This window comes from Aspergillus mulundensis (genome assembly GCF_003369625.1).
Source record: "Aspergillus mulundensis strain DSM 5745 chromosome Unknown scaffold_12, whole genome shotgun sequence".
NCBI classification, from domain to species: domain Eukaryota; kingdom Fungi; phylum Ascomycota; class Eurotiomycetes; order Eurotiales; family Aspergillaceae; genus Aspergillus; species Aspergillus mulundensis.
In genome coordinates this window covers 963,028-986,304 of record NW_020797900.1, presented here as the reverse complement: position 1 = coordinate 986,304, position 23,277 = coordinate 963,028, and the positions used below count along the sequence as shown (strand labels likewise).

The 23,277-nt window shown below is 44.7% G+C and overlaps 5 protein-coding genes across 5 annotated transcripts; 3 read left to right on the top strand and 2 right to left on the bottom strand.

Annotated features, from left to right (window-relative positions):
* Positions 1–4,457: 4,457 nt before the first annotated feature.
* On the top strand, positions 4,458–7,258 carry DSM5745_09607 (putative spindle pole body component; the record flags this gene model as incomplete). The annotated part of the gene is made up of 3 exons (XM_026751623.1): positions 4,458–4,517; positions 4,593–4,798; positions 4,870–7,258. 3 exons carry the CDS (start codon positions 4,458–4,460, stop codon positions 7,256–7,258), a joined length of 2,655 nt encoding a protein of 884 aa, XP_026599971.1.
* A 971-nt stretch (positions 7,259–8,229) lies between these two features.
* Positions 8,230–10,498, bottom strand: DSM5745_09606 (60S ribosomal protein eL8; the record flags this gene model as incomplete). The annotated part of the gene is made up of 5 exons (XM_026751622.1): positions 8,230–8,430; positions 8,484–8,993; positions 9,050–9,130; positions 9,921–10,367; positions 10,430–10,498. 5 exons carry the CDS (start codon positions 10,496–10,498, stop codon positions 8,230–8,232), a joined length of 1,308 nt encoding a protein of 435 aa, XP_026599970.1.
* A 315-nt stretch (positions 10,499–10,813) lies between these two features.
* Positions 10,814–11,909, top strand: DSM5745_09605 (translation initiation/elongation factor MRX8; the record flags this gene model as incomplete). The annotated part of the gene is made up of 2 exons (XM_026751621.1): positions 10,814–11,361; positions 11,462–11,909. The coding sequence occupies 2 exons, from the start codon at positions 10,814–10,816 to the stop codon at positions 11,907–11,909; spliced, it is 996 nt and encodes a 331-aa protein (XP_026599969.1).
* Positions 11,910–12,691: 782 nt separating this feature from the next.
* DSM5745_09604 (uncharacterized protein) lies at positions 12,692–15,936 on the bottom strand (the record flags this gene model as incomplete). Its single annotated transcript, XM_026751620.1, has 3 exons — positions 12,692–12,817; positions 12,871–15,591; positions 15,655–15,936. 3 exons carry the CDS (start codon positions 15,934–15,936, stop codon positions 12,692–12,694), a joined length of 3,129 nt encoding a protein of 1,042 aa, XP_026599968.1.
* A 2,153-nt stretch (positions 15,937–18,089) lies between these two features.
* DSM5745_09603 (putative meiosis specific protein Hop1) lies at positions 18,090–20,917 on the top strand (the record flags this gene model as incomplete). The annotated part of the gene is made up of 11 exons (XM_026751619.1): positions 18,090–18,308; positions 18,361–18,383; positions 18,442–18,658; positions 18,707–18,986; positions 19,037–19,202; positions 19,250–19,416; positions 19,482–19,543; positions 19,604–19,849; positions 19,898–20,126; positions 20,177–20,370; positions 20,423–20,917. The coding sequence occupies 11 exons, from the start codon at positions 18,090–18,092 to the stop codon at positions 20,915–20,917; spliced, it is 2,298 nt and encodes a 765-aa protein (XP_026599967.1).
* Positions 20,918–23,277: the final 2,360 nt, after the last annotated feature.

Here is a 23,277-nt window from a genome sequence, read left to right as displayed (position 1 = left end):
ATATTTTATAATAAACTATGTTTATTTATTAAGTTTACCCCTGTTTTACCTTTATTTTATTTTTAGTTTACCTTTAATTTACTTACTAAGTTTGCCCACTAAGCCCTAAGCCCTTGATTATACTAATAATCTTAGTTATTTACCCCCCTTTAAGCCCTTGGGTATACTAGTAACTTAATAGGGGGCCTGCTAACTAAGAAAATTAAAATACTTATAGTAATACAAAGTATAGTAAAAAAAAATTAAATATTTAAATCTAGGTTTATTAGCTATTTTTAATTTATTAATAGTTTTTAGTTTATTAAAGTTCTTAGGTTTATAATTTATGTTTAGCACTAAAAAAAAAGATAATAGGCATTTAAATTTATTAAGTTTAAATTTATTAATTATTTATTATACTTAAATAAACTAACTAGTTTAAACTAGTTAAACTAGTATAATATATTTTAATAAAATTAATTAGTTTTTTATATAATAAGGCCACCCTAAACCTTACTAACTAAAAAAATAAAATATTTTTAAGTATTAGTATATTAGCTTATTCCTAGGTGTTGGTATATTAGTATTATTAACTATTATTAATAACATGCCTTTGCGCTTATAAAATACTATTAATTACTATTTTTTTAGCTAACCTAGGGTATAGTAGCTACTTAAAAATTATTACTTATTATTACTTTATATTACTATAATATACTACCTATGCCTTTATTATTATATAAGGGGGGTATATAAGGGTATAACTTAAAATATTAATAAAACCTTTTATTATTTATTACCTTTTTATATAAAATAAATAATATATTACTCCCTAAAGTTTAAGTTAAAATAAAATTACTTATTTAACCTTATAATACCTTTTAGGTTAAATTCTTATAGCCTATAATTACTTAAAATAGGTATTTAAATATAATATATATTTTTTATAAGCTAGAAATTTTTATTATAATAACTTTGGTTAATTAATATATAACTAATAATAAAGTATTATTATTTTAATAACCCTTTTTAATTTAGCCCTAAGTTAACCCTTAATACCTAAAGGCATGCCTAAAGGCGTAATACTTAAAAAAAAGCTTTAATATAATAAATTTAAAAGGTTTTAGGCTTTAAAGCCTTATTCTAGTAATTTAAAAACTATTAAATAAAAAATATATTTTTAGTTAAATATAATACTAGTGATTATTAAATTAATATATTTATTAAAAATAAGCCCCTAACTAAAAAAATTTAACTTACTATTTTTTTTTATAACACGCGGAAATAGTATATATTTATTATTTTAATAAACATGGCTTTTAAACCTTAGTATTTTTATGTATATTATAAAATAAAAATAATAAGCCTTATTTAACTTAATTTTAATAGCCTAACTTACCTTAATATTATAACTAAAAGTATTAAAGCTAAATTTAATTATAAAAAATATTAAAGCTAAATTATATAAGTAGTTTTAAAGCTAGCTAGCTATTTTAATAATATTATTAACTATTAATATATTATAAACTTTAGCTAGTATATTTTTTAAAATAAATAACCTTATAAACCCTAGGTATTTTATATCTTAAAATACTAGTATAAAAGTATAATACTAAAGTATAATAAATTTAATAAGCTTATTAATATAATATATGCAAGAGCTATGCCCTAAAAAATAGCTACTTTTAAAAATATTATATTATTTTTTTATTTTAAAAAAAACTTTATATTATAGGTTTATTTTATAATAATAAGCTATTTACCTTATTAAAAGCTAACCTTAATAATTAAAGCTTATTAGCTTATATAATAACTAGTTAAATATAAAAAAAAGTAAAATACTTTTCTAAACATGCTAATACTTAATATTTTAGGTATAAATTTTACTAGCCTATAAATAATAGGTACTAAAAGTAAGTATTATAAGTAAGGTTTATAAGGTAGTTTTTTTTAATTATTAAATTTATTTATTACTATATCTAGCAAGGGCCCTACTTTATTAATATTATTTATAAATAATTATTTTTTAAATGCCTTTACCACTAAAATACTTAAGGCTAAATATTTAAGTTAAAACTTTAAAAACCACCCTAAATACTTAAGGCTAAATATTTAAGTTAGGACTTTAGAAACCACCCTTAATACTAGTAAATATATTATTAATATTATAAGTAATTATAAAAACCCCTTTAAGCCCCTGGGTATACTAAAAACTTAATAAAACTTTTTATTTAGTATAAGTATATTTATTTTTTATTTAATTAATTTATAAATAACCCCTAGTTTTTTTTAATTCTTAATATACCTTTAATTCCTGGTAACTTTTTAATTTTTAAAAAACTAATTAGCTATAAAGCTATATAAAATAAAAAAAAATATAGCCTATAAAATAAGGCTGGAGGGCCATAAGCGGGTAAACTAAGTAGGTAAATTAAGTAGGTAAACTAAGCAGGTAAACTAAGCAAGTAACTAAATATAGGCTATTAGTATCCTATAATAAAGTTTAATAATAAAAAACTTACTTACTAAAAAATAGTTATTTATAACCTTTAGTTAGGGGCCTTGCTTTTTTTTATAATAAGTATTACCTTAACTATTATTATTAAAAAATAATAATTTAAATAGATTATATAGCCTGGTTTTAATTAATATTTAATATTTAGCTTAAAGCCAGCCCCTAAATTTATATTATTATTAAATAAATACTTTTAGCCCAGGGGCTAGCCCCTTAAAATTTAATAAATTAATACTTTTTATAAATATACCCTGCCTATTACTTTTTTTATATATTAAAGTAATAAAAATTATAACTTTATATAGTTATTACTTTTTTAATAATATATTTAAAAAATATAATATAAATAAGTACTACCTATGGCACCCTGGGCTATAAATAGCCTTTTTAATATTATATTTTATACTTACCCTAGTTAGCCTACTTAAGTAGTTTTAACTTAAAAATTAATAGCTATAACTAAATTAAATTTTATAATTATTTCCCCATGCTATAGTATATTAAAATATTTAAATTATACCTAGTATAGTATTATATTTTTCCCTAAAGTTTAATATTTTCTTATATAAAAATAATTATATTTTTAAATTATTTAATTATAATTTTATTTAGTAAAAAACCCTTTTAAGCCCCTAGTATATTAAAAAGTTAATAAAACTTTTTATTTAATATAAGTATGTTTTTTATTATTATTAAAAATTTAAAAAAAAATTTATTATATTTATAATAAATAAGCTTATTATTAATTATAAATAAATTATTTTTAAAATTCTTACCCTTAAAACCCTTAAACCCCTAAAACCCTTTAAATATTTAAAAGCTTACTATAAATTTTAACAGGGGCTTAAAAAATATTTTTTTTAAATATTTTTTAAAAAACTATACTAGTTTTAAAATTTAATTACTAGTATTATTAATAGGTTTTCTAGCTTTTTTATAAAAAATTATTATTTTTTAAAGCTTTTTTACTTAATAAACTACTAGGAATTATAGCACTAAAACTAACCAGGGTATTTTTTTAATTAAATAATAATATTATACCTTAATTACTTTATATACTATTAACCGCGCGGGATAAAGGTATTTTAATATATAATTAAGTTTAATATCCCCCTATATAAAAATAGCTATACCCCTAAATTAAATTAATCCCCTTTAATATTATAAAAAACAAGCTATAATACTAATAGGAACTAGCTTGCCTTTTAATAATTTATTAATATTAAATTACTAAGAAAAATAATTTACTACCTCTAACCGCGGCGCTGCGCGCCGCGGCCTTCGCTAGTATATTCTTCAAAACACAAGATCAGTTAGACACAATGGCTGCACTTTTGCAAGTCTCCCAAGCAAACCGACAAGAATCGGCCATCATCGTGCTATGATTGATATGGTGTTCAAAGCACTTCGCAAATATAATGTCAAGAAAGAGGGAAAAGACTTTAGTCCTCAGTCGTCCTAGTTGGGCAGTATACCTACCTGAAGAGTGCCAAGCCCCAACTTTTGGGTCGCCCAAGCAGCCATTTTGTTTACTCAGGAACCGCAGTGGCCATCTCCGTCTCTTCATGATCTTTCTCCCCGCGCCTCTGTCAAACCACTCGATAACCCATACCCATCGTCGTTCGGGATCTTCGCAAATCCATCCCGGAATCCAGTCCCAGACCAAATCTCTCGTTCGCCCCTCCAGTTTGATGCTGTTGTGTGGGCAACCCATCCGCACTGCGCCCGCTTGCCCAGATCTGCAATAGCCTGCAAGACCAAAGTTCGTTTCCTCCACGAGAGCGCATCCCCCGCTCGTCACCGGAAAGATCTCTTATTCCCAGAACTTTTGTCCAAGCTCGATCCCTGGTCCACTTTCTCGGCGGCAGTCATCCCCCTCTCGCGTTTTTCCACCGACCGTCGCCACAAGCCCGCGGCTTGCTAATCGCGCACTGTGTTCTCCAGTAAACCATCTCCTATCACAATGCCTGAGGGAGAGGAAGACTTCTCCTCTTTACCTTTTTCCGACCGCTTCACACACAAGGTTCGCTCGCTTCCTGGCAATCTGTGCATTGATTGTCCCTTTGATTCCATGGACTAATGAGTTGTGGTGCTGCAGAACTGGAAGGTTCGAAAAGAAGGATACGAAGATGCCAAACAACTATTCGAGAAAACGGGCGACGAATCGGATCCAATTTTCGCACAATTCCAAGACGCCAGTTTATGGAAAGGCGCAGTTACAGACTCCAACGTTGCTGCACAACAAGAAGGTCTAGCGGCATACTGCGCCTTTCTGCAATTTGGCGGCCCTACCGGTTGCGCGAGGTACTTATTACCCGTCTCGACTGTCATAACTGTTGCCCTTGCACGCGGGAAGCTGACTGACACGATTAAAGGACGCGCGGAGCTACAATTCCCGGTATCGCCGAAAAAGGTTTACCACAAACCAGACCCGCGGCAAAAGCTAGCGCGCTTGAAGCGTTGCTCCTGTGCGTTGAATTAGACAAACCCGAACCCGTTATCGAAGATATCCTTCCCGTTCTATCACACAAAGTGCCCAAGGTCATCGCCGCTACACTGACCGGATTGACCGCCATTTATCATAATTTCGGTTGCAAAGTTGTCGATCCTAAGCCGGTGCTGAAGGCTTTACCCAAGGTTTTCGGGCACGCTGATAAAAACGTCCGCGCGGAAGCACAGAACCTCACAGTAGAACTGTACCGATGGCTCAAAGAAGCGATGAAGCCCGTTTTTTGGGCAGAATTGAAGCCGGTCCAACAACAAGACCTGGAGAAATTGTTCGAGGCGGTGAAACAAGAGCCACCTCCTAAGCAAGAGAGACTGACCCGAGTTCAGCAAGCTGAAGCCGACGCGGGTATTGGCGGAGGTAGTGAGGCCGGCGAAGCCGGTGGGGAGGACGATTACGGGGAAGACGATGGGGGCGAGGTTGATGCCTTTGATCTCGCCGAGCCTATCGACGTATTTCCCAAAATTCCCAAAGATTTTTCCGAAAAGTTGGGGTCATCGAAATGGAAGGATAGGAAGGAAGCCTTGGACGCTTTGTATTCGGTACTGAATGTGCCGAAAATCAAGGACGGCCCATTTGACGAGATTGCGCGGGGCCTGGCGAAGTGCATGAAGGATGCTAACGTCGCGGTTGTGACCGTTGCAGCTAATTGCATTGATCTTCTCGCCAAAGGTACTCGCAGCGCGTTTGTCAAACATCGTCCTACGGTCATGTCGCCGATTATGGAGCGGTTGAAGGAGAAGAAGCAGACGGTTGCGGATGCTTTAGGGCAAGCTCTAGATGCCGTGTTTATTGCTACTAGCCTGGCAGATTGTCTGGAAGAAATCTTGGAGTTTGTCAAGCACAAGAACCCCCAGGTAAAGCAAGAAACTGTCAAGTTCTTGATTCGCTGCCTTCGTACCACTCGCGAGGTACCCTCCAAGCCAGAAACCAAATCAATAGCCGAAGCTGCTACCAAACTCCTTACCGATTCAAGCGAAGTCAATCGTGCAGGAGGTGCGGAGATCCTGGGTACTCTAATGAAGATTATGGGTGAACGAGCGATGACCCCTTTCCTCGACGGACTGGACGATATTCGAAAGAATAAGATCAAAGAATACTTCGAGACAGCAGAAGTCAAGGCCAAGGATCGACCAAAGCCTATCGTTGGGGCACCAAAGGCAGCTCCACCCTCGGCGAAAAAGCCCGTTGGGACTAAGAAGCCATTGGGACTGAAAAAGCCTGCCCCAGCGCCTGCACCACCCTTGGAGGAACCTGCCCCTGCCCCTTCTCCGGCGAAACCTGCAACGAAAGCTATCCCCTCGAAGCGTACCCTTCCAACTCCAGGCGGTGCATTGAAGAAGAAGCTGGGTGGACCAGGAGGTTTAGCGTCACCCCAGAGACGAGTTATTTCACCACCCTCAGAGGAGCAGCCACAACCACCCCCAGTTTCAAAGTTTGGCCTCGGAAGAGGGCTAGCAGGCCGTCCAATTGCGAGACCACCAGCTCCAGCCGAGCCAGCGCCAGCACCAGTGGCTCCCGCTGTGAGTGGGATAACTGCTATAGAACGGGCAGAGCTTGAGGAACTTCGACTCGAAAAAGAACGACTTAGCCGCATTAACGAAGAATTGAAGTCCGAGAAAGCGAAGTTGAGCACTACGATAGGAGAACTCCAAAATCAGAATGCGCAGCTCATCGAAGACCATACAAGAGACGTTCTGAGTATTAAGGCTAAAGAAACCCAGCTTACCCGGGCACGAAGTGACGCGGAGGCCGCCGACCAAAATGTACAGAAGCAAAAAAGGGAGATTGAGCGCCTGAAACGTGAGCTATCCAGAGCCCTTCGCTCTGGGGCGATGAACTCTCCAACCACTATTCCTGACCAGTTCGGCATGACGATACCTGATCCAAGCTCCTTATACCAAGACCCGGTCAATAATGGCCATTCTGCCATGGCGCGAAGCGGTCTCCATATGGGCCCCCGATTCGAAAGTACACGGCCACGAAGCTATGCCTCAGCCAGCCCGAGCGAGGAAAAGGAAAATGGCCTGGAATCGCCAGGACTTGGTCGCCGAAAGTTCAGCCCTACTTTTGGAAATGCTTACTCTGGCATGGCTAGCCCTACAAGGTCATCGATGGTCGGATCAGGCAGTGCCTCAGGCGAAGAACAGCTGACACGAAGTACGGAGCCGGCAGAGAACTGGAGGAGAGCCGCTGAAGTCACGAGTCAACTGAAGGCTCGGATCGAACAAATGAAGGTGCGCTTATCCATACCCTAGGATATTTGGAGAAGCCACTAACCATCATTATAGGTCAAACAAGGACTCATTGGACGGCAACCGGCCCAACGCTAGTGACTGCATGCGCTTCGTTCTTAAGATTCTCCGCGATGTTTTTCTTGCCCATTATTTCTAGCGACATATGTTCTTTGTACGGTTAACTTCAGGGGTGTGCTTGTCTTTCCCGGATCTTCATCTTCGCCTTTTCTTCTGGCTAGATTGTATCAATTCCCGGGCCAATATGGGTTTTAACTTCTGTCCTCTTCTTGCCTATTTTTTTTGTTGCAGGTCTCAAAACTGGGTGTTTAATAGGATGACTGAACCACTCTCCTGCATCTTCGTCTGGTTTGCATGTGGGTTGGGGTTTCAGTTCGTTTTCTTCATGATCCATCAGGCCTGAGAACTATTACGGGGCTACTTTAGCTTTTCCCTCACTCGGGCAGGCGCTGATATTGATTAACTGATTGTTCTTCGATGTAGATGATTGTGTTTATGTTCTTGTGCTGCGGTTCACGTACCAATGGTGCGTGGTGCGCGTTGTTTCTCTTACTATAAGAGAGTGGATGTCATCTAGTAATACTCCGTAGTTGAACTGGTTGCAAAAAGCAAGATGTGCATTTCATCAAATAGGTCGTGATAGGAAAAGTAAATAGATATCGCGCGACCACTAGGCAGTTAATACATACTCCATAGAGTGCATGGGTCATTGGAAAGGATAGACTAGGGCAAAGGCAGGGGGCCAGAAGCGGTATCTACACAATACATGTATCGCTACAGCGCGGCAGAGAAACTCATGAATGCTAGTCGTGGGAGTGCTTACAGGGGGTCCAACATGATGAGGTCTTAAATGCATTCATGGGTATCTGCGACGCAACTAAAAGAGGAAAGGACGTAGGGCGGACCAGGTATCGGATTCACTTTTGTAGAATTTTAACAAGCCTTTTTCGAAGTCATTATCGTGGAAGAGACGCTTAGACACGGATGGCGGCCTCGGCGACGCGGCGCTTCTTCTCCTGGCGGGCAACGGCCTTAGCACCCATGATACCACCACCCCAGTGGCGGCGGGACTCCTCGGTCTTGTCGGTGTAACCCTCCTTGATGGCGCTGAGCAGCTTGGAGAACTCAGCCTTGTCCTCGGAGCGGACCTCAGTCAGAGCAAGGACAGCAGAGGTCTAGGAGTAGAGTTAGCAATGGCAAAAAGCAAAATCGAGAGAGCATGACTAACCTTCTTGTGGACAACGGTACCGAGACGGGCCTTACCCTTGACGATGGCGTAAGGGACACCCATCTTGCGGCAGAGAGCGGGAAGGAAGACAACCAGCTCAATGGGGTCGACGTCGTGGGCAATCAGGACAAGAGAGGCCTTCTTGTTCTCAACGAGACCAACAACGTGGTTGAGACCGTACTTGACGTTGTAAGGCTTCTTGCTGACATCCTCCTTCTTCTTGCCGTCGGCAACAGCGGTAGCCTCGGCGTGAAGACGCTCCTTCTTCTCGACCTTGGTCTCGGGGCGGTACTTGTTGAGGAACTTGAAGGTCTGGGCGGCAGTGTTGCGGTCGAGGGTGGACTGGAACTGAGCGATGGAAGGAGGAACCTTGAGGCGGAGGTTCAGGATCTTCTTCTGGCGCTGAAGACGGACGTACTCGGGCCACTTGACGAAGCGGCCGAGGTTGCGCTTGGGCTGGATGTCCTGGCCAATACCGAAGTTGCGAGAACGCTTCTCGATGAGAGGGTTCTGTATGGTCAATTAGCACCCACTTGTCTCCCGTCATTCGATATCAATGAACATACCTTGGGGCCCTTCTTGCTGGAACCAGCCTTACCCTGGGGGTAGGGGAGGGGAGCGGTCTTCTTTCCGGACTTGGGGGCAGGCTGTCATTGAGAAAAGAAGATCAGCATATCATCCACCAATGCTGCATCTTCTTTGAACTCTAGAGAGAACACAAGCCAGTCGTGAGACTAGACTTGTGCCTCCAGCCAAATCATCACTGACGCTCGCATCCCAAAGGGAATTGTGCGATCAATGGAAATTGCTTCGAAACTTTGCGAAACGAAGTGAAAATTGTCTCACGACATATCGCGAAGCCGACCGAGAGCTCTATTCGAAGGACGCGACTCGAAACTGAATTGCTATGTGCTTACCATTGTTGTCGACTGTGATCCGCGTTGAGCTGGTTGACGGGATTGACAGAGAGAAGAAGAAACGAAGAAAACCACCAGCTATTTCGAGTTCAAGAGAAAAGGGCGCTAACGCTTTCGTGGGCCGCGCTAGTCCGGAAAAACAAGCGAGCCGGTTCCCGGCGCTATCACGTGCTGTAGGGCTAGCCCGCTCCTTCCGAATTGGGTCGTGCATGATGCCTAGGTAAAGTATAGGAGCGCCATTAGGACGTATAGTCCACCTGACACTCATTTGATCTAGTCGAGAATTGCTATAAGCATACCTAACGAAGCGCATATGACCTATCTCGAACTGCATTAGAGATCCTAATAACGCCATATGAACATCAAATCCCCAAGCGCCCATGATGCGTAAACTGGAACTACAAATCCTCTTCTACATATGTGAATCATGGATAGATATCCACGGCAGAAGGACAGCAAGCCGGGGTTTCCTACCAGCTCATCGCCATGCAGCCAGCCCAGACAATCCACCCCTCCCCACCCCAGAACTGGCCGCCTGTATAGCCCTCTTCTTCCCCAGATTCCCCTCCTGGCTCTGCACTCCGGCAACAATCTTATCTATGTTCGTCTCAACAACTACTCCACCAACAATCATCTCACTCAGCACCGCGTGCATCGTCTCAAACCCGAAGATAAGGTCCAGCTCGCATACGTTCTCGAAAATGCGATCGAGCGCCTCGACAAAGACCTGGATGAGGTCGATGAGCGCAAGCGGCGACTCGGTAGACGTGGAAATCATGATGAATGAGAGTGTCGCATATGTGCGGTAAGTGATCTGGGCTGGCGCATCGGAGGGCCCTGTGTTTCCGCTGGAACTGGCGCCGCGGGCGAGCAGTGGAGGGAGGGGGAGGAAATTGCAGGCCGTTGGTGGCCGCTGAGCGACAAGGTCGTATATTTGGGCGATGAGGGATTGTTTCGTTTGTGTATCCTAGAGTAGTGACCTTGTAAGTTTCAACTCGTAAACAGATCAAGTGTTGTTGCTGCACTCACGATCTGGGTGTAGAACTTGGTCAGGCGGGGCTGGCCGTTGTTGTTGAAGACGAGCACGGCGTTGATCATCTTAAATATAGATTTAAAAGGGTTAATTTTCTCGGTCCGTATGGGCTTGGGCGTATGTAGATGAAGCTAAGCAGACGGGTATATCTGTAGCAAGAAAGCAACGCGCTGCAGAAATCAGAAGATGTTCTCTAATCCCAATCCACCGCATCATCGACGGAGCTTATCACGGATATCTCGGAAGACATGCCGAACCTGGCCGCCCCTTGCTTATCTCGGCTTACCTTCCTATCGCGTCTGGAAGTCGGCGCATCCAGACCATGGCAACTTTCAACTACTAAGTTACTCAGTAATCAAGCTCTCAAGGCCTCTGTCACTATGAATCTATCATCCTACATTTGTCGCAATTGCCGACAGACTCTCTACTCACGCATTTTCTACCAAACAATCACCACGACCGCGTCATCTGCACCTTCTCAGCCTCAATCGCAAACCCAAGTACAAAAAATCCCTCCGCTCCGCGATCTAACACCCAACCACATCTCCTACTACTGGGACACGTCAATACCGACAGAACCGCAACTCGCATACGCTGACAAGCTTTTCGCGCCTTCGCGTCATTCCCCCATAAAACTATGGTCCGCAGCGAAATTCCGCACCACGCCTCTGTCCTCGGCGGAGCCGGAAGTCGCGTTCCTCGGCCGGTCGAATGTTGGGAAAAGCTCGCTGCTGAACGCGATCATGGGGCAAGAGATGTGCTGGACGTCATCAAAGCCGGGGCGGACAAGGGAGATGAATGCGTTTGGAATTGGCGGGACGAAGGGCGGCGAGTCGAAGATTGTCCTGCTTGATATGCCGGGGTACGGGAAGGCCAGTCGGACGGAGTGGGGGGCGGAGATTATGAAGTACTTGCAGGGTAGGAAGCAGTGAGTGGCGCACACGCCTCTGGAATTTCAACCGGTCGCCTATGGGGGAACCGTTGTGTCCAGTTTGAACGAAGCTAACTGATGATGTTCCAACAACCAGACTCCGCCGCGCCTTCCTTCTGATCGACAGCGAACACGGCATAAAGCCGACGGACGCCGCAATCCTCAGCCTCTTCCGCAAGTACGCGATCCCGCATCAAATCATTCTTTCAAAGGTCGACAAGCTACTCGTGAAGAAGAAATCCAAGCCTACGAGCGTCCCCTCCGCCACGAAACTCGCTGCTCTACGTGCTACTCTCGAGAAACTCAGACCAGTCGTGCAGCCAGACGCCCGCACAGCACGCATTGATGGTCCCGGTGCCCTAGGAGAACTATTAACGTGTAGCGCGGACACGCCGCTTGGTGAAGGACGGTTTCTAGGGATCAGCGCCGTCCGCTGGGCTATCATCTCTGCTGCGGGCTTGGATGGGTTGGTTGAGGCTAGGACGGCGTTGGGGTCTCCTGGGATGGAGAGGGCCGGCGAGGGACTGGTTGGCGGTGCTGCTTGATATATTCTGCGCTGGACATGCCTTCCCTCCATCCTTTATTTACTGGTTGGTGCAAGTAGATACTGAGCACGGGCAGGCGTCCGTCAACTAAGGTTTCTAGATCGGTACGACTCTTGACTGACTCCTGGAGGAATTAGCGACATCGATACCTACCCCCGGAGTACAAAATCTCGCCATCCGTAGCGAACTTAGTTTGGTTACTACAAGAAAGGGTACGCATCGGCAAATGCAAAGCATGAATCTGTCTACAATTGATACCCAAAGCGCCGTGCGACGCTCAACATGAATGTAAATAGTTATGCCACTGAATTCTCTAAGCATGAAACAGAGAGAAGAGCCAGGTACAAACTGCCATGGCCGTGGCTTTCAGACCACATTTCAAAAGTCCTGCATGCGTAAGAGATAGGTATGACATCGAAAGTTGAGCATATGGCGCAAAACACGATAAATGCAGAAGTGGTATAAACATGAGTGCTAGCTAGACACGATAATAATATGTAATTGTTCTTAATACCAAGACGCCTGTCCATCATGAACCGCAGCTAGAGAGATGCTGCTAACCACGCTATGCAAAGCCTTGCAATGTAAACATTTCCGTGAGAATGGGTATCGTAAATAGTGCGTGGATAGAAAGTGTCATATATGAGAAGGGCGATAGGGGTTCTGAAATCAGGCATGGGGCATGAATGCTTGATGTTGTAGGATGTGAAGAGTTTAAACTCTATCTGGGTCCTACCAGCGGATTGTAGCGTAGAAACCGGTTCGTGCTTTGGTGAATATGACTATGCATCGGAGAGATCATAATCTTCGTCGGTATCACTGACTTCCTGGCCCGATCGATTGACGACGATGCGTCTGCCTAGTTGATCTTCTGGAAGACCATCGCGTGAAGCCCCGAAATCAAGAACCTATGATTGGTCAACTCTATAGACTATAACATCAAGGGAAACTGAGTGCTCACCTCGATATAAGTCATGCCATCACGCTGCACTGCAGCAACGCATCTACGGTCATTGAACTTGATTTGCCACACTCCTCCGAGGTTTGTGAGAAGGTCCCGAACACATTCCCCGGTTCGTACATCCCACATCTTCAGAGTTCGGTCGGAGCCTGAAATGACCTTCTGGCCATCATGCTGGAAACATGTAATTGCCCCAGTGTGGGCACTCAACATGCTCTTGCATTGACCAGTCTCAGGGTCCCAAATTCGGAGAGTCGAGTCTGCAGCTGCCGAGACAAGACGATCACACTTGAGATCCAGGAGACCAACAAGCGACGTATGGCCTTCCAAGTTGTATAAAATCGAGCCAGTCTCCAGAGACCAAACTTTGACCATGTTGTCCATGGAGCCACTTATACAACGGTTGCGTTTATGATCAAGAACCACGCTATACACTTTCAGAGAATGGCCTGACAGCCGGTGAACAGTCTCTCCGGTCGAAATCTTCCAAACTCGCACGGTGCAGTCATAACTCCCGCTTACTAGAGTGTCGCCATGGGCTGCGATTGCGCGGACGGAATGTTGGTGACCGGTGAGCACACGGACAAAATAAGGACAATCAGCATCGCCCACATGGGGGCCGCTCTGATAGTAGCCTGGGTCGCCAGGTTTGGGAAGCTTCCACACACGTAGGTTTGAGTCTCGTGAGCCTGTAATGATCAGTGGCTCCTTGGGCATCATCTCAGGTGTACCATCTGCTTTCTTCCCGACCTCGACGGGTAGGACTATTTGCAGACAACGGACAGTTGATGTATGGCCGTGGAATATTTGAGTACATCGTGCCTTTTCAATGTCCCAGACACGGACGGATCTGTCCGTTGATCCAGAAACTAGAGTGTTGCCGTAATATTCGAGTGCCCACACACCACCCTCGTGTCCCTCAAGAGTTGCCCTTAGAACGCCTGTCTTCGTGTCATACACGTTGATATTTGTGTCGTCGCTGCCCGTCAGAATTTTGTCCGTATCGAATTGAAGGCATGTGACTACATGACGGTCGTGGGCACGGAACGCAATATGCCTTGGCTTCACTCCCGGTTTCATCCAACCCTTGCGCACAGAATAATGCCGCTGATAAAGGGACTTGTACAAATGAAGGCCCCTAAGGGATGGAAGACCAATATCTGGATACGGGACAGCCGCGGCGGCAGCATTGGCGGCAGCGTATGGGCCTTCTGTCATTGACACTTCCCTTTTCCAATCTGAGGAGTCCGATTGATCAGTGCCGCTCGATGAGATCTTTCGCTTAGCCAGCTTCCTGCTCGAGACCCGAGTATTCGCTTTCCTCTTCGGTCGACGATTAACAGACGTCGATCTATCGCTTGGTCCGGCAAGTGGTGATAGAGCAGAACCAGAAGGCTCTGAATCGAGTTTGCTAAAAGTTGAGAGGCTGAGGTCCTTTTCGTAATCTTCTAGCCCGCTAGGAAACTGCCAGCCCCAGCCCTCCCTAATAGCACGTTGCAACTCTCCTTCCGGAAGCGAAAAGCCATCCCGATCGAAAAGCTCTTTCCACGATTTCTCGTCCGAATTAATGATGTGCCTCCATTTCTTCGAGACTTGGGAAGCACGGCACATAGTTTGTGCATCGAAATATTTCACAATGTTCAAACTCAACTCTGGTGGGAGAAGCGTGAGGAAGTCGCATTTCAAAGCTGGGTTCACAACATCGGCGACAAAGTGCAGAGTCGGCTTGGGACAGCGTTTGAGGAGCTGGTACATGAGATAGGTCTTCATTTCTTCCGGCATTGAGTCAAAAAAGTTCACAACATTTGGTATATCCATCAACGACGACGCACCGGGCATCCTAGCTGCCGGGGGTAAGTTGTCAGGGTTCGGGTCGACAGCCACAGGGGCGGGAGGAGCACTCAGGGCCTTTGTAGACGAATCGGCAAGCTGCGAATCGATTTGTTCAAAGCTCGAATCCGTTTCATCTTCAGGGTCTTCGGCAGAGTCAAAGGAGGATTCGGCATGCATGGCGTTCATGGCTGCCACCGGCGATAAACTCGGACTGGGCAAACACATATCTTGCGCAAGTACATTGTCAATGAGTGTTAATTGCGAAGTAGAGTCTATGGAGCGACTCTGCGAAAGGGAATCCGGGTTGAATTCAGTATCTTGGCTCTCTGAAGTTTCCAAATCGTGGTCCTCGTGAATTGTTGAATCCGAGGGGTCTGAAACCAAAGGGCGCGAAAAATGTCTGCTTCTCTCGGAAACGATAGTCCTGGTACGAGGAGGGTCTTTTCTAGCATGTAGAACAGATAGGTCGCCCTGGGTTTCGACTTCTGAAGATAATGGAGACCGAAGCAGGGTTTCCTTTCGGGGGTAGTTTGCGCTGTGAATTCTCCGCCGCGACGCAATACTGTCTTGAGAACTGAAGCTACCGCTTTCTGTCTCGGGTGTTGCCAATCCGGCGGACCTTGGGTATGAAGAAATGCCGCCATGGGATCGAGAGGAACGAATCAAAGGCTCAGATGGAACTCGGGTTGACTGCGTTCTCAGAGGTCCTTGCCGGGAGTCCGCAAGTGATAGTGGCCTACGCTTCGAGCTGGTTGGGACAGGCGATGGGTGGCTTGAAATTCGTGGGGCGGCGAACCGACGCGACGGCTGGCTATCTTCAGAGCTAAAAGAGGTAACCGACCGAATTACACCGTTGGAGGCCCTCAAAGCATCATTCCTTTCGGTGATCTGGATCCCATATATTAGTTTAGAAAGCCATCGCCGGTTGTAGGCAGATGTTGAGTCTCGTACCTCTTCTATGGTCGCCGTAGTATCATCAGGCTCGTTAAAAACAACGGACTTGCCTCCGACGTCAAACCTGATATTTTTCAACGCTGAGGGTGTAGGAGACGAAGCCAGAGGGTATAGCTTGGGGTCGAGTTCTCGGGCCGCGCGTGGTGGCTTGATGAATAAGGGAGGAAATGTAGTCGTAGTAGTAGTGGTGGTGGTCACGACAGTAGTTCGCGTCGCCGGCGCGAACGAAAATTGGCCGATGGAGCCGGAAGCGGTCCTTTGAGGTTCACTATCGTCCATCCTGTTGTGGAGTGGTTGCCCTCAGGCTGCGGTATCCGGATAAGCCCAAGACGCGTCTTTAGCCGGAATGAAGCCTTATGAATTTTGTATTCAAGATGTGGTTTGCGTCACGTCAATATTCGAGTGTCATGCAAGAAGGAAATAGACTGGACTGGTAGATGTGGTGTAGAGGTGCCTATTGTAGAAAGCAGACCAAGATGGGGGGCTGTCAGCACGATACTCCACAACGGTCTTGAAAACCGTCTGACTGCCCAGGGTGAATAAAGAACAATAATAGTTAGAACATGATCGTCACTAGAGTGTATGGTGAGGAGCCAGGAGAATCAACTGGAAAAGCTGGTGAGGAAACAGGAAAAGAAAACCTCCAGTGGCGTGCGCCGAACAAGGAGGATGTTGGGCGGCGGAGACAATCGAGGGAGCTGGAGGTGGTTGGTTGTGTCTCGCCTTGGTCGGTCGCTGGGCGGTCGTGCCGTACCGTCACCTGATTTAGCGCCTCCTCGAGCGGCAACAGATCTGCTCCGTAATGAGGTACTCCACGACAAATTTATATACAATTAATAATAGAAAATATCAGTTTAAAAGGTTGGATACAAGTTCTGTATATGATACTTCGTATACCACCTGTGGGGACCACAGTTGAGTAACAGACAATGTGAGCTCAGAAGTTGCCGCCGCAATATGAAACGTCTCGCGGCTTCTGACAAGATAGGTACAGTCTCGGCGGGAGTTATCCCACCAAAGCACATGAAAAGCAAGTCTATGTATTCCCGAGGACCTGGTCTAATCGCATACCATTTGACTAGAGATTCAAGGAACGAGCTATTACTCTAAAAGGCAGGTAATAATGAATAGGTGCGAATTGCGATCTCATACTCCTAGTCATGACATGCCAACAAAGTGTATGGAACTTCCCGGTGCACTCTTTACACATTTGCTTGTTCTTTTGCAACAAGTACTCCGTAGATATCAGCAATGTCTCAAATCACGTGTTATGGTGGGGTTAACATTTCACAATGTCTCCAATAATGCGGAGAGGATTTTGAAGGGCTAGACCGGAAGACTGCAGTCTGCAAAGTACTCAGCAGACAGTATCAACAAGAGACAAGCATGCGACATGCGACTGAGCAGACCATATAGCCTTACCTGCATGCTTGATGATTTCCGAGATATATCCAGAACTACTGTGATCCTTGCCAGAGGGTACATAGAGAAATGAATAAAATGCGGGGAAGGCCTAGAAGGCTAGAAGGAGGGCCGTTTTTAAAGAAGAGCAAGTTTCGGTTTGAACCGTCCGTCCGCAGTGGGCTCCTCCAACCCCTTGAGGAAACTAGGGTGCCTTTGAATATACGAAGCCTTTTGGATCACAGCTCACACGCCATATTATTCCTTGTAAGCTAGGGAGGTCAAAAAGACGTCGTCCTTCAGCTGGCTTTCGCTGGGCCATGGCCCATAGGCAGCTCTTTAGCGGCTCGCTTCTATATATAGTATCGTCAGAGGAAAGCCCGTGAATTATATATCTTACACATTGGTCAAGTAGAATAGCTGATCAAGTAATTTCGGATCTTCGATATAAAGCACGTGCTGTCTTCTTCTAGTACTATGGACTTGCATGAATTTGATATTAGCGATAAAAAATGCTATTCATCAATCTTGAAACCAAGTTGAACTTTAAGCATCAGCTGGAATGGAGTCCATGACGATATAAGGCGAACTCACAAAGAACAGAGTGAGACATCTTATGGAAGAACCAAAAAGTGGAAGGCTGGGTCCCTCATCAAAGGGAGAAGGGATAAAAACGATCGAAAATTCATGAGCTTAGAAGAAAACACAGCGCATTTGCCAAGGATCGATAACAAACAAAGTGAGGAGTCTAGCAGAATTGCTCAGGAACGAAAAAAAAAAGGCGGAGTCAAATAGACATCATCGTGGTCGCGTTGTTCGCGGCGTTGACAAGACGAGACACGACCACGACAGCAGCATTTGCATTTTCAACTCCCGTGACCGAGCTTCCGTCAGTCCACCACTCCCTTAACCTCAACCTTCCACATCTACCTGATCCTAAAACCGCTGCCTTAAGAGTTCCGTCACCTCTCGATTGCTGGCGATTTGGGAATTCTCTGGCGATTGCGACCTGTCGCACGCCTTCCCTTGCCATGGTCCGAATCAAATTTACTCAACCGCCGACGGCGGTCCGGCCACAGCATGCCCAACCTCGCGCCAACCTGCCATCGGACAGCAGCGCGCCTGCTTCTTCTCCGCCAATTGAAACAGGAACAGCGACAGATGCTCTGGCCAAATTAGGCCCGGAGAAAAGCCTTGCCCTGCAGCAACAACAAAGTCTGGAGATGGTCAAGATCATGCTCCACGTTTCCGTGAGTAATTCGCCGCTCATCTACACCACATACTAATGGTTGAAATATGTAGTTCGGAACTCTGTTTTATCTTAGGTTTGTTTTGTTTTGATGCGCTACTAATCCAGAACTAACAATTCATGGTGGACTACAGAGAGTTTTTACCGCTGCAATGTTTTGATGATCGCGATCTCAAGACGGCCCAACGGCAGCAGAAGTTCTCATATCGCGAGTTCATAGACAATAGCCTCAGCCCCAGTGTTTCCAACGGAGCTTCCGATGGCACGTTTGGAACAGGCAAGCGAGGGCAGCCGTTGAAAATCATCGTCCGTGGCTCGGAACCGAAAGCCGATATGATCATTAACGTTCTGGTGTGTCTCTTGATCATCAACCTGTGCTCAGCCAACTGACGCATCCAGGAAACTGGTATCTTTGATGCTCTTAGCATGAGCGTGCTGGAGGCGATCCAACTCACTGTCATTGCGGACAAGGAAGCGCCTGAAAACGTGCTAGAGTCATATACCTTCTCATTCAGGTATTCTGAAGGAGTAGGGGACTTGAACAAACGCCTAGAAACCTTGTCAATACAGCCATGCGGCTATGTGGCTAACATGAAGACCGCCCACACAGCCAGAGTGGGCCTAGAGAGCATCGTCAGGCGCTTGATAACTTTGAGCTCCTTTCTACCCACTCTTCCAAGTATGTAATCCCGGAGGTATGTGTTGCTAAATCGCCGCTAACAACCGCAGACAAACGTGCTCTTGGTATCAACCTCTTCTATACCGAAGATTGCCCTCCTGACTACGAGCCACCTGGCTTCAGTGGTGGGAAAGATGATATCATCAACTATCCGCTGACAGATCAGTGGATGAGAGAATCCCAGGCCTGCGGAAAAATGGAAAGCGGATGGCACACGTACGTATTATCAGACCAGTGTCCCCAGCCACAACTAACTGGCATAGCGTCGGCCTCAAAGTCACTTCACTCAAGTGGATTGGACCAGAGCCTGAGGAATCGGAGTCCATACCACAGATACCCTCTCAAATCGAGTATAAAGACGCGGTGACACGAGGCGAAGATATCGGATTTGAGGATGAAGAGAACAAGCTGCAGAACTCCCAAGGCGAAGGTATCATTGTCTCGGCCACCTCATTTTGTACATGTCTCACTGACTTTCCGTGTGTCGCGAAGTAGGAAGCTCGCAAGAGGCAACGCAGGACGTTGTTGAACGAGAAAGGCTGCAGTTGATGATGCCTGTAAGATCAGCTGTGATTTTGGCCTATATGATGGTTGGCTGACCTGAGCTCACGCATTAGTCCCAGGAAGTACAGTCCTCAAACGTCGACTTGATCTCCACACAGCCCGTTAAGCCGGTGCTCACCATGGAAACCGAAGAAACGGAAACAGCAGGCGAAAGCCAGAAGTTTGCTCTTCGGAAAGAGAAGATTGCGGAGATACGCAAGAAGTCTAAATCCAAGAAAATGAATGGCCGAGACCGGACGCCTCAGGATCATCTTGAAATTAAATGTCAATGTGAATGGAATGGAGAAGAGGAAGACACGGTACGCAAAACACCCCCCTTCGTTCTAGACTCGAGCTAAGTCTCTTAGATTACGTGCAGTTTCTGCCATACACGGCAGCACCGACTTTGCTATGGCTACGTCGGTGCCCACAAATTTGCAGTCTCTGATGTCCACGCTTGTTACCGTTGCCTGTTAGAACCGAACGAAAGCAAGGTACTCGAGAGCATGAACAATGTGGTGTTATCTCGAAGGGCGATGAACCTCATTGCGGACGAAGGAATTCCAACTTCTAGCCAAGTCTTCGGGCAGAAACTCCGTAAGTAGCACAGAATATTGTTTGCGTGACGGCTCCCTAACCCTGTACAGACTGCAGCGACAAAGCGGTTTCCCGACTAAAAGAGTTCCTGAAAAGGAAGGGAATTTTCCAACCTATTCCCGGATACACGCCTAAGGAGAGCGTACGCAGAGGCCTGCCACCGTACCGCGTTCCTGACAAAGAGAGTGTGCGGCAAACTATTGAAGAGGACATCATGAACCCCATGTCGAAAATTCAGCATCATGTAAGTCTAATCAGTTGCCTGGACGTCAATGGCGTGTGCTAAAATTCTGTAGTACACCATAGAATATGTCCCTAGCTCCGTCGAGGAGCTCAGTCCGCCGTCCACTAGCCAAGCCAACGGCCTGAGCAAGTCAGCTTCTCAAGTCAGTGTCGTACTAAGAAGAAGCAACAGATCAGGCGACCAACGAGCGAACGAGGCTCAAGACAAATCTAAAGGCTCATCACCTCAAGCTTCCAGCTCTCAGCGTCGGACAAGATCATCCAACGCCCATAGTGTCATTGCAGACCGCCGTCGCCGGAGCGAGGCCAACCAGACCCTCCTTACGCCGCAGCCCGTCAACAAAGACACACCAATATCGACTCGCAAGAGAACCAGGTCTTCCCAGAACGGTCCGGAGCCCCGTCCTGTCACCCCATCACAGTCCCCAACCACAGACCAAGAGCGCGAGAGTGAGGGCCTCCGGCGCAGCGCGCGAAGAAAGAGACGCAAGATTAGCAACTACTCCAAACTTCTTGACGTTGGCGCGGAGTCAAGTGGCAACGAATGAGGACACCGTCCCGTCGTATACTTCGCTCTATCCATGTTACAAAACGGGGCTCATGCATGTTTGCAAGAGCGGGTCTGGTCTATGTTTCAGATTCACGTTCGAGCCCATCGGTGAGCTCGATGCGGATGAAACTGGAAGTTCAGGCCCACAACTCGGCGAGGCACGTACCGACGGAGTATGTACCTTTCAAGTCGTGCCGTGTAGTCTACGGGTCCCAAAAACGGAAAACGGCATATCTTTATTTTAACAGCTGCTAGTATACTATTCATGGAGTCAACGAATTGGACTCGATTGCAAGTTTGAAATGGAAGGGGAGCGTGTACGATACTAAAAATTGCCAATTATTTCTCTTCGAAGCGCATCCAGTATCGCGATGGGGCTTTTGCGTGCGTCTTTTCAGCGTCAGATTTACCCGTTTGTTAGTGGTGGTTAGTGAATCAATAGTCCGACTCTGGCTTGAACTGAGTTAAGCCTACGGCTTGCGCCTCCATGAGATCTCCAAAGTTTTAGCCACGCCCAGCACCACTACCAAGTCCCCGGGATCGCACCTTGTCGGAGTAACTATGTACTAGCGCGAGCTTATAGATCCTCTGTACAAAGAATTCGACGATGCCGGATTTGCATTTCCGCTGGCCTCGCTCTTGGCTACAGTGATCATCGTCTCTTTGTACTGAGGTATAGGTACCCAGTATGAGACTATTCTCCATCCATACATAGGTAGCCGGTGATTGCTGATCGACTGCACTATTTAATTTGCAGCCTGTCCAGAGACGAAGCAGTCGGGAAGAGCCCAACAGAGAGAGAGCTCAGAGCTCGATAGCATTCGTGTCCTATTCGTCAATGTGATCTACCATGACGGTCAGACTCACATCACATCCTGTACTGTATCTAGCCGCTGCTAGCTCAGTCTAGGAGTGAGACTAGCTTGGAGATTAGACTGACAGGTTCACGGTTCACGTTGAGGGCCTGGAGTTGCCTTGGCGATTCAGCGAAGGATTCTTGGATCGGACGCTCTCGATCCAGGATTAGTGGGCAGGTGATCGGTAAGAGGTTAGGCTGAGCGCGCGCTTCAGCAGTCGGACTAATCAGGAGCTAGGGTTGCTTGCAGGATGTGAAACTGTGTCTGCAGCGTGCACCCGTCCTGCGCTGCCATCCTATTCCTGCAAGCTGCGAGAATCGAGATGGCAGATGCAGGCAGACCGGTATTGCGATTTGCGCAGGGTCAGGCTTAGCCGCTGGAGATGACATGCCATGCCCAATCATAGCTGTGGAACGCGATGCCTCCAAGGCTCAGGCTTACGCTTACCGTCGAAAGAATCCCCCGTCAGTCGTACGGTGTACAACCTCCATGAACTCTGTTCTGACTCTGGGACTCTGAGTCCCAGGCCTACGGGGCACTCCTGACGAAATCCCCCCGCGGACCCTTGCTAGGGAAGTTTCAAAGCGCAGGGCAAACTCAGAAGGTAGCAACCCCTCTTTACGGGGAAAGACTATAATCAATAGTCCAGCACATCATCTGCAGTAACTACCGGCAACCAAGCTCGCGGTAACTACCCAACATAGGTCCCGTTATTTCTAGGGTGTAGGCTTTAATGCCGGGAGTAATGCGCGAGGCTAGAACAAAGTTTATCTTGCCTAAAATACTAAAAATACTATTATTAATAGCCTGTTTAATATTTAACACTTTTATTAACAGCCTATTTTAAATAGTAATACTTTTTTTAATAGCTGTAATAATAGCAAATTTAATAAATATATTTAAAAAATAATAAAAAAATAAATTATATAAGTAATATATAACCTACCTATGTAAACCTATAATTTATAAACCCCTAATTTTTTAAATTTTTTTTATTATAATAGTTAATACTAAAGGTAATAATAATACCGCCTTTTTTACTTACTTACCTACTTTTTTACTAACCTAGTTACTAGCAGCCTATATTACCAACATAATAAATTATTTAGGCTATAAATTAGTAGTTTTAAATAAACTTTATAAGTAATTATATTATTTATAGCACAAGCTTGCACTTTACAAGCCTATTAATAAAGCTAATATAATAAAAAAAATTACAGCCTGCCTTATTAACTAAAAAGCTACTATTAAATAATATATTAATATACTTATTAAAAATAATTTAATTTACGGGTATTATACCTAAGGTTATAAGCTATTTATAAAGTATATTATTATACTAGGCCACTTTAGTAATAATTATATAAATTATTATTAAAATAGTTTTAATATATAATATATTAATAAATATAAGTTATAGCCCTTATTTATTTATAAGTATATTAGCTAATATATTTAGCTCTTATACCAGGTAATAATAATAATAATAATAATAATAAAA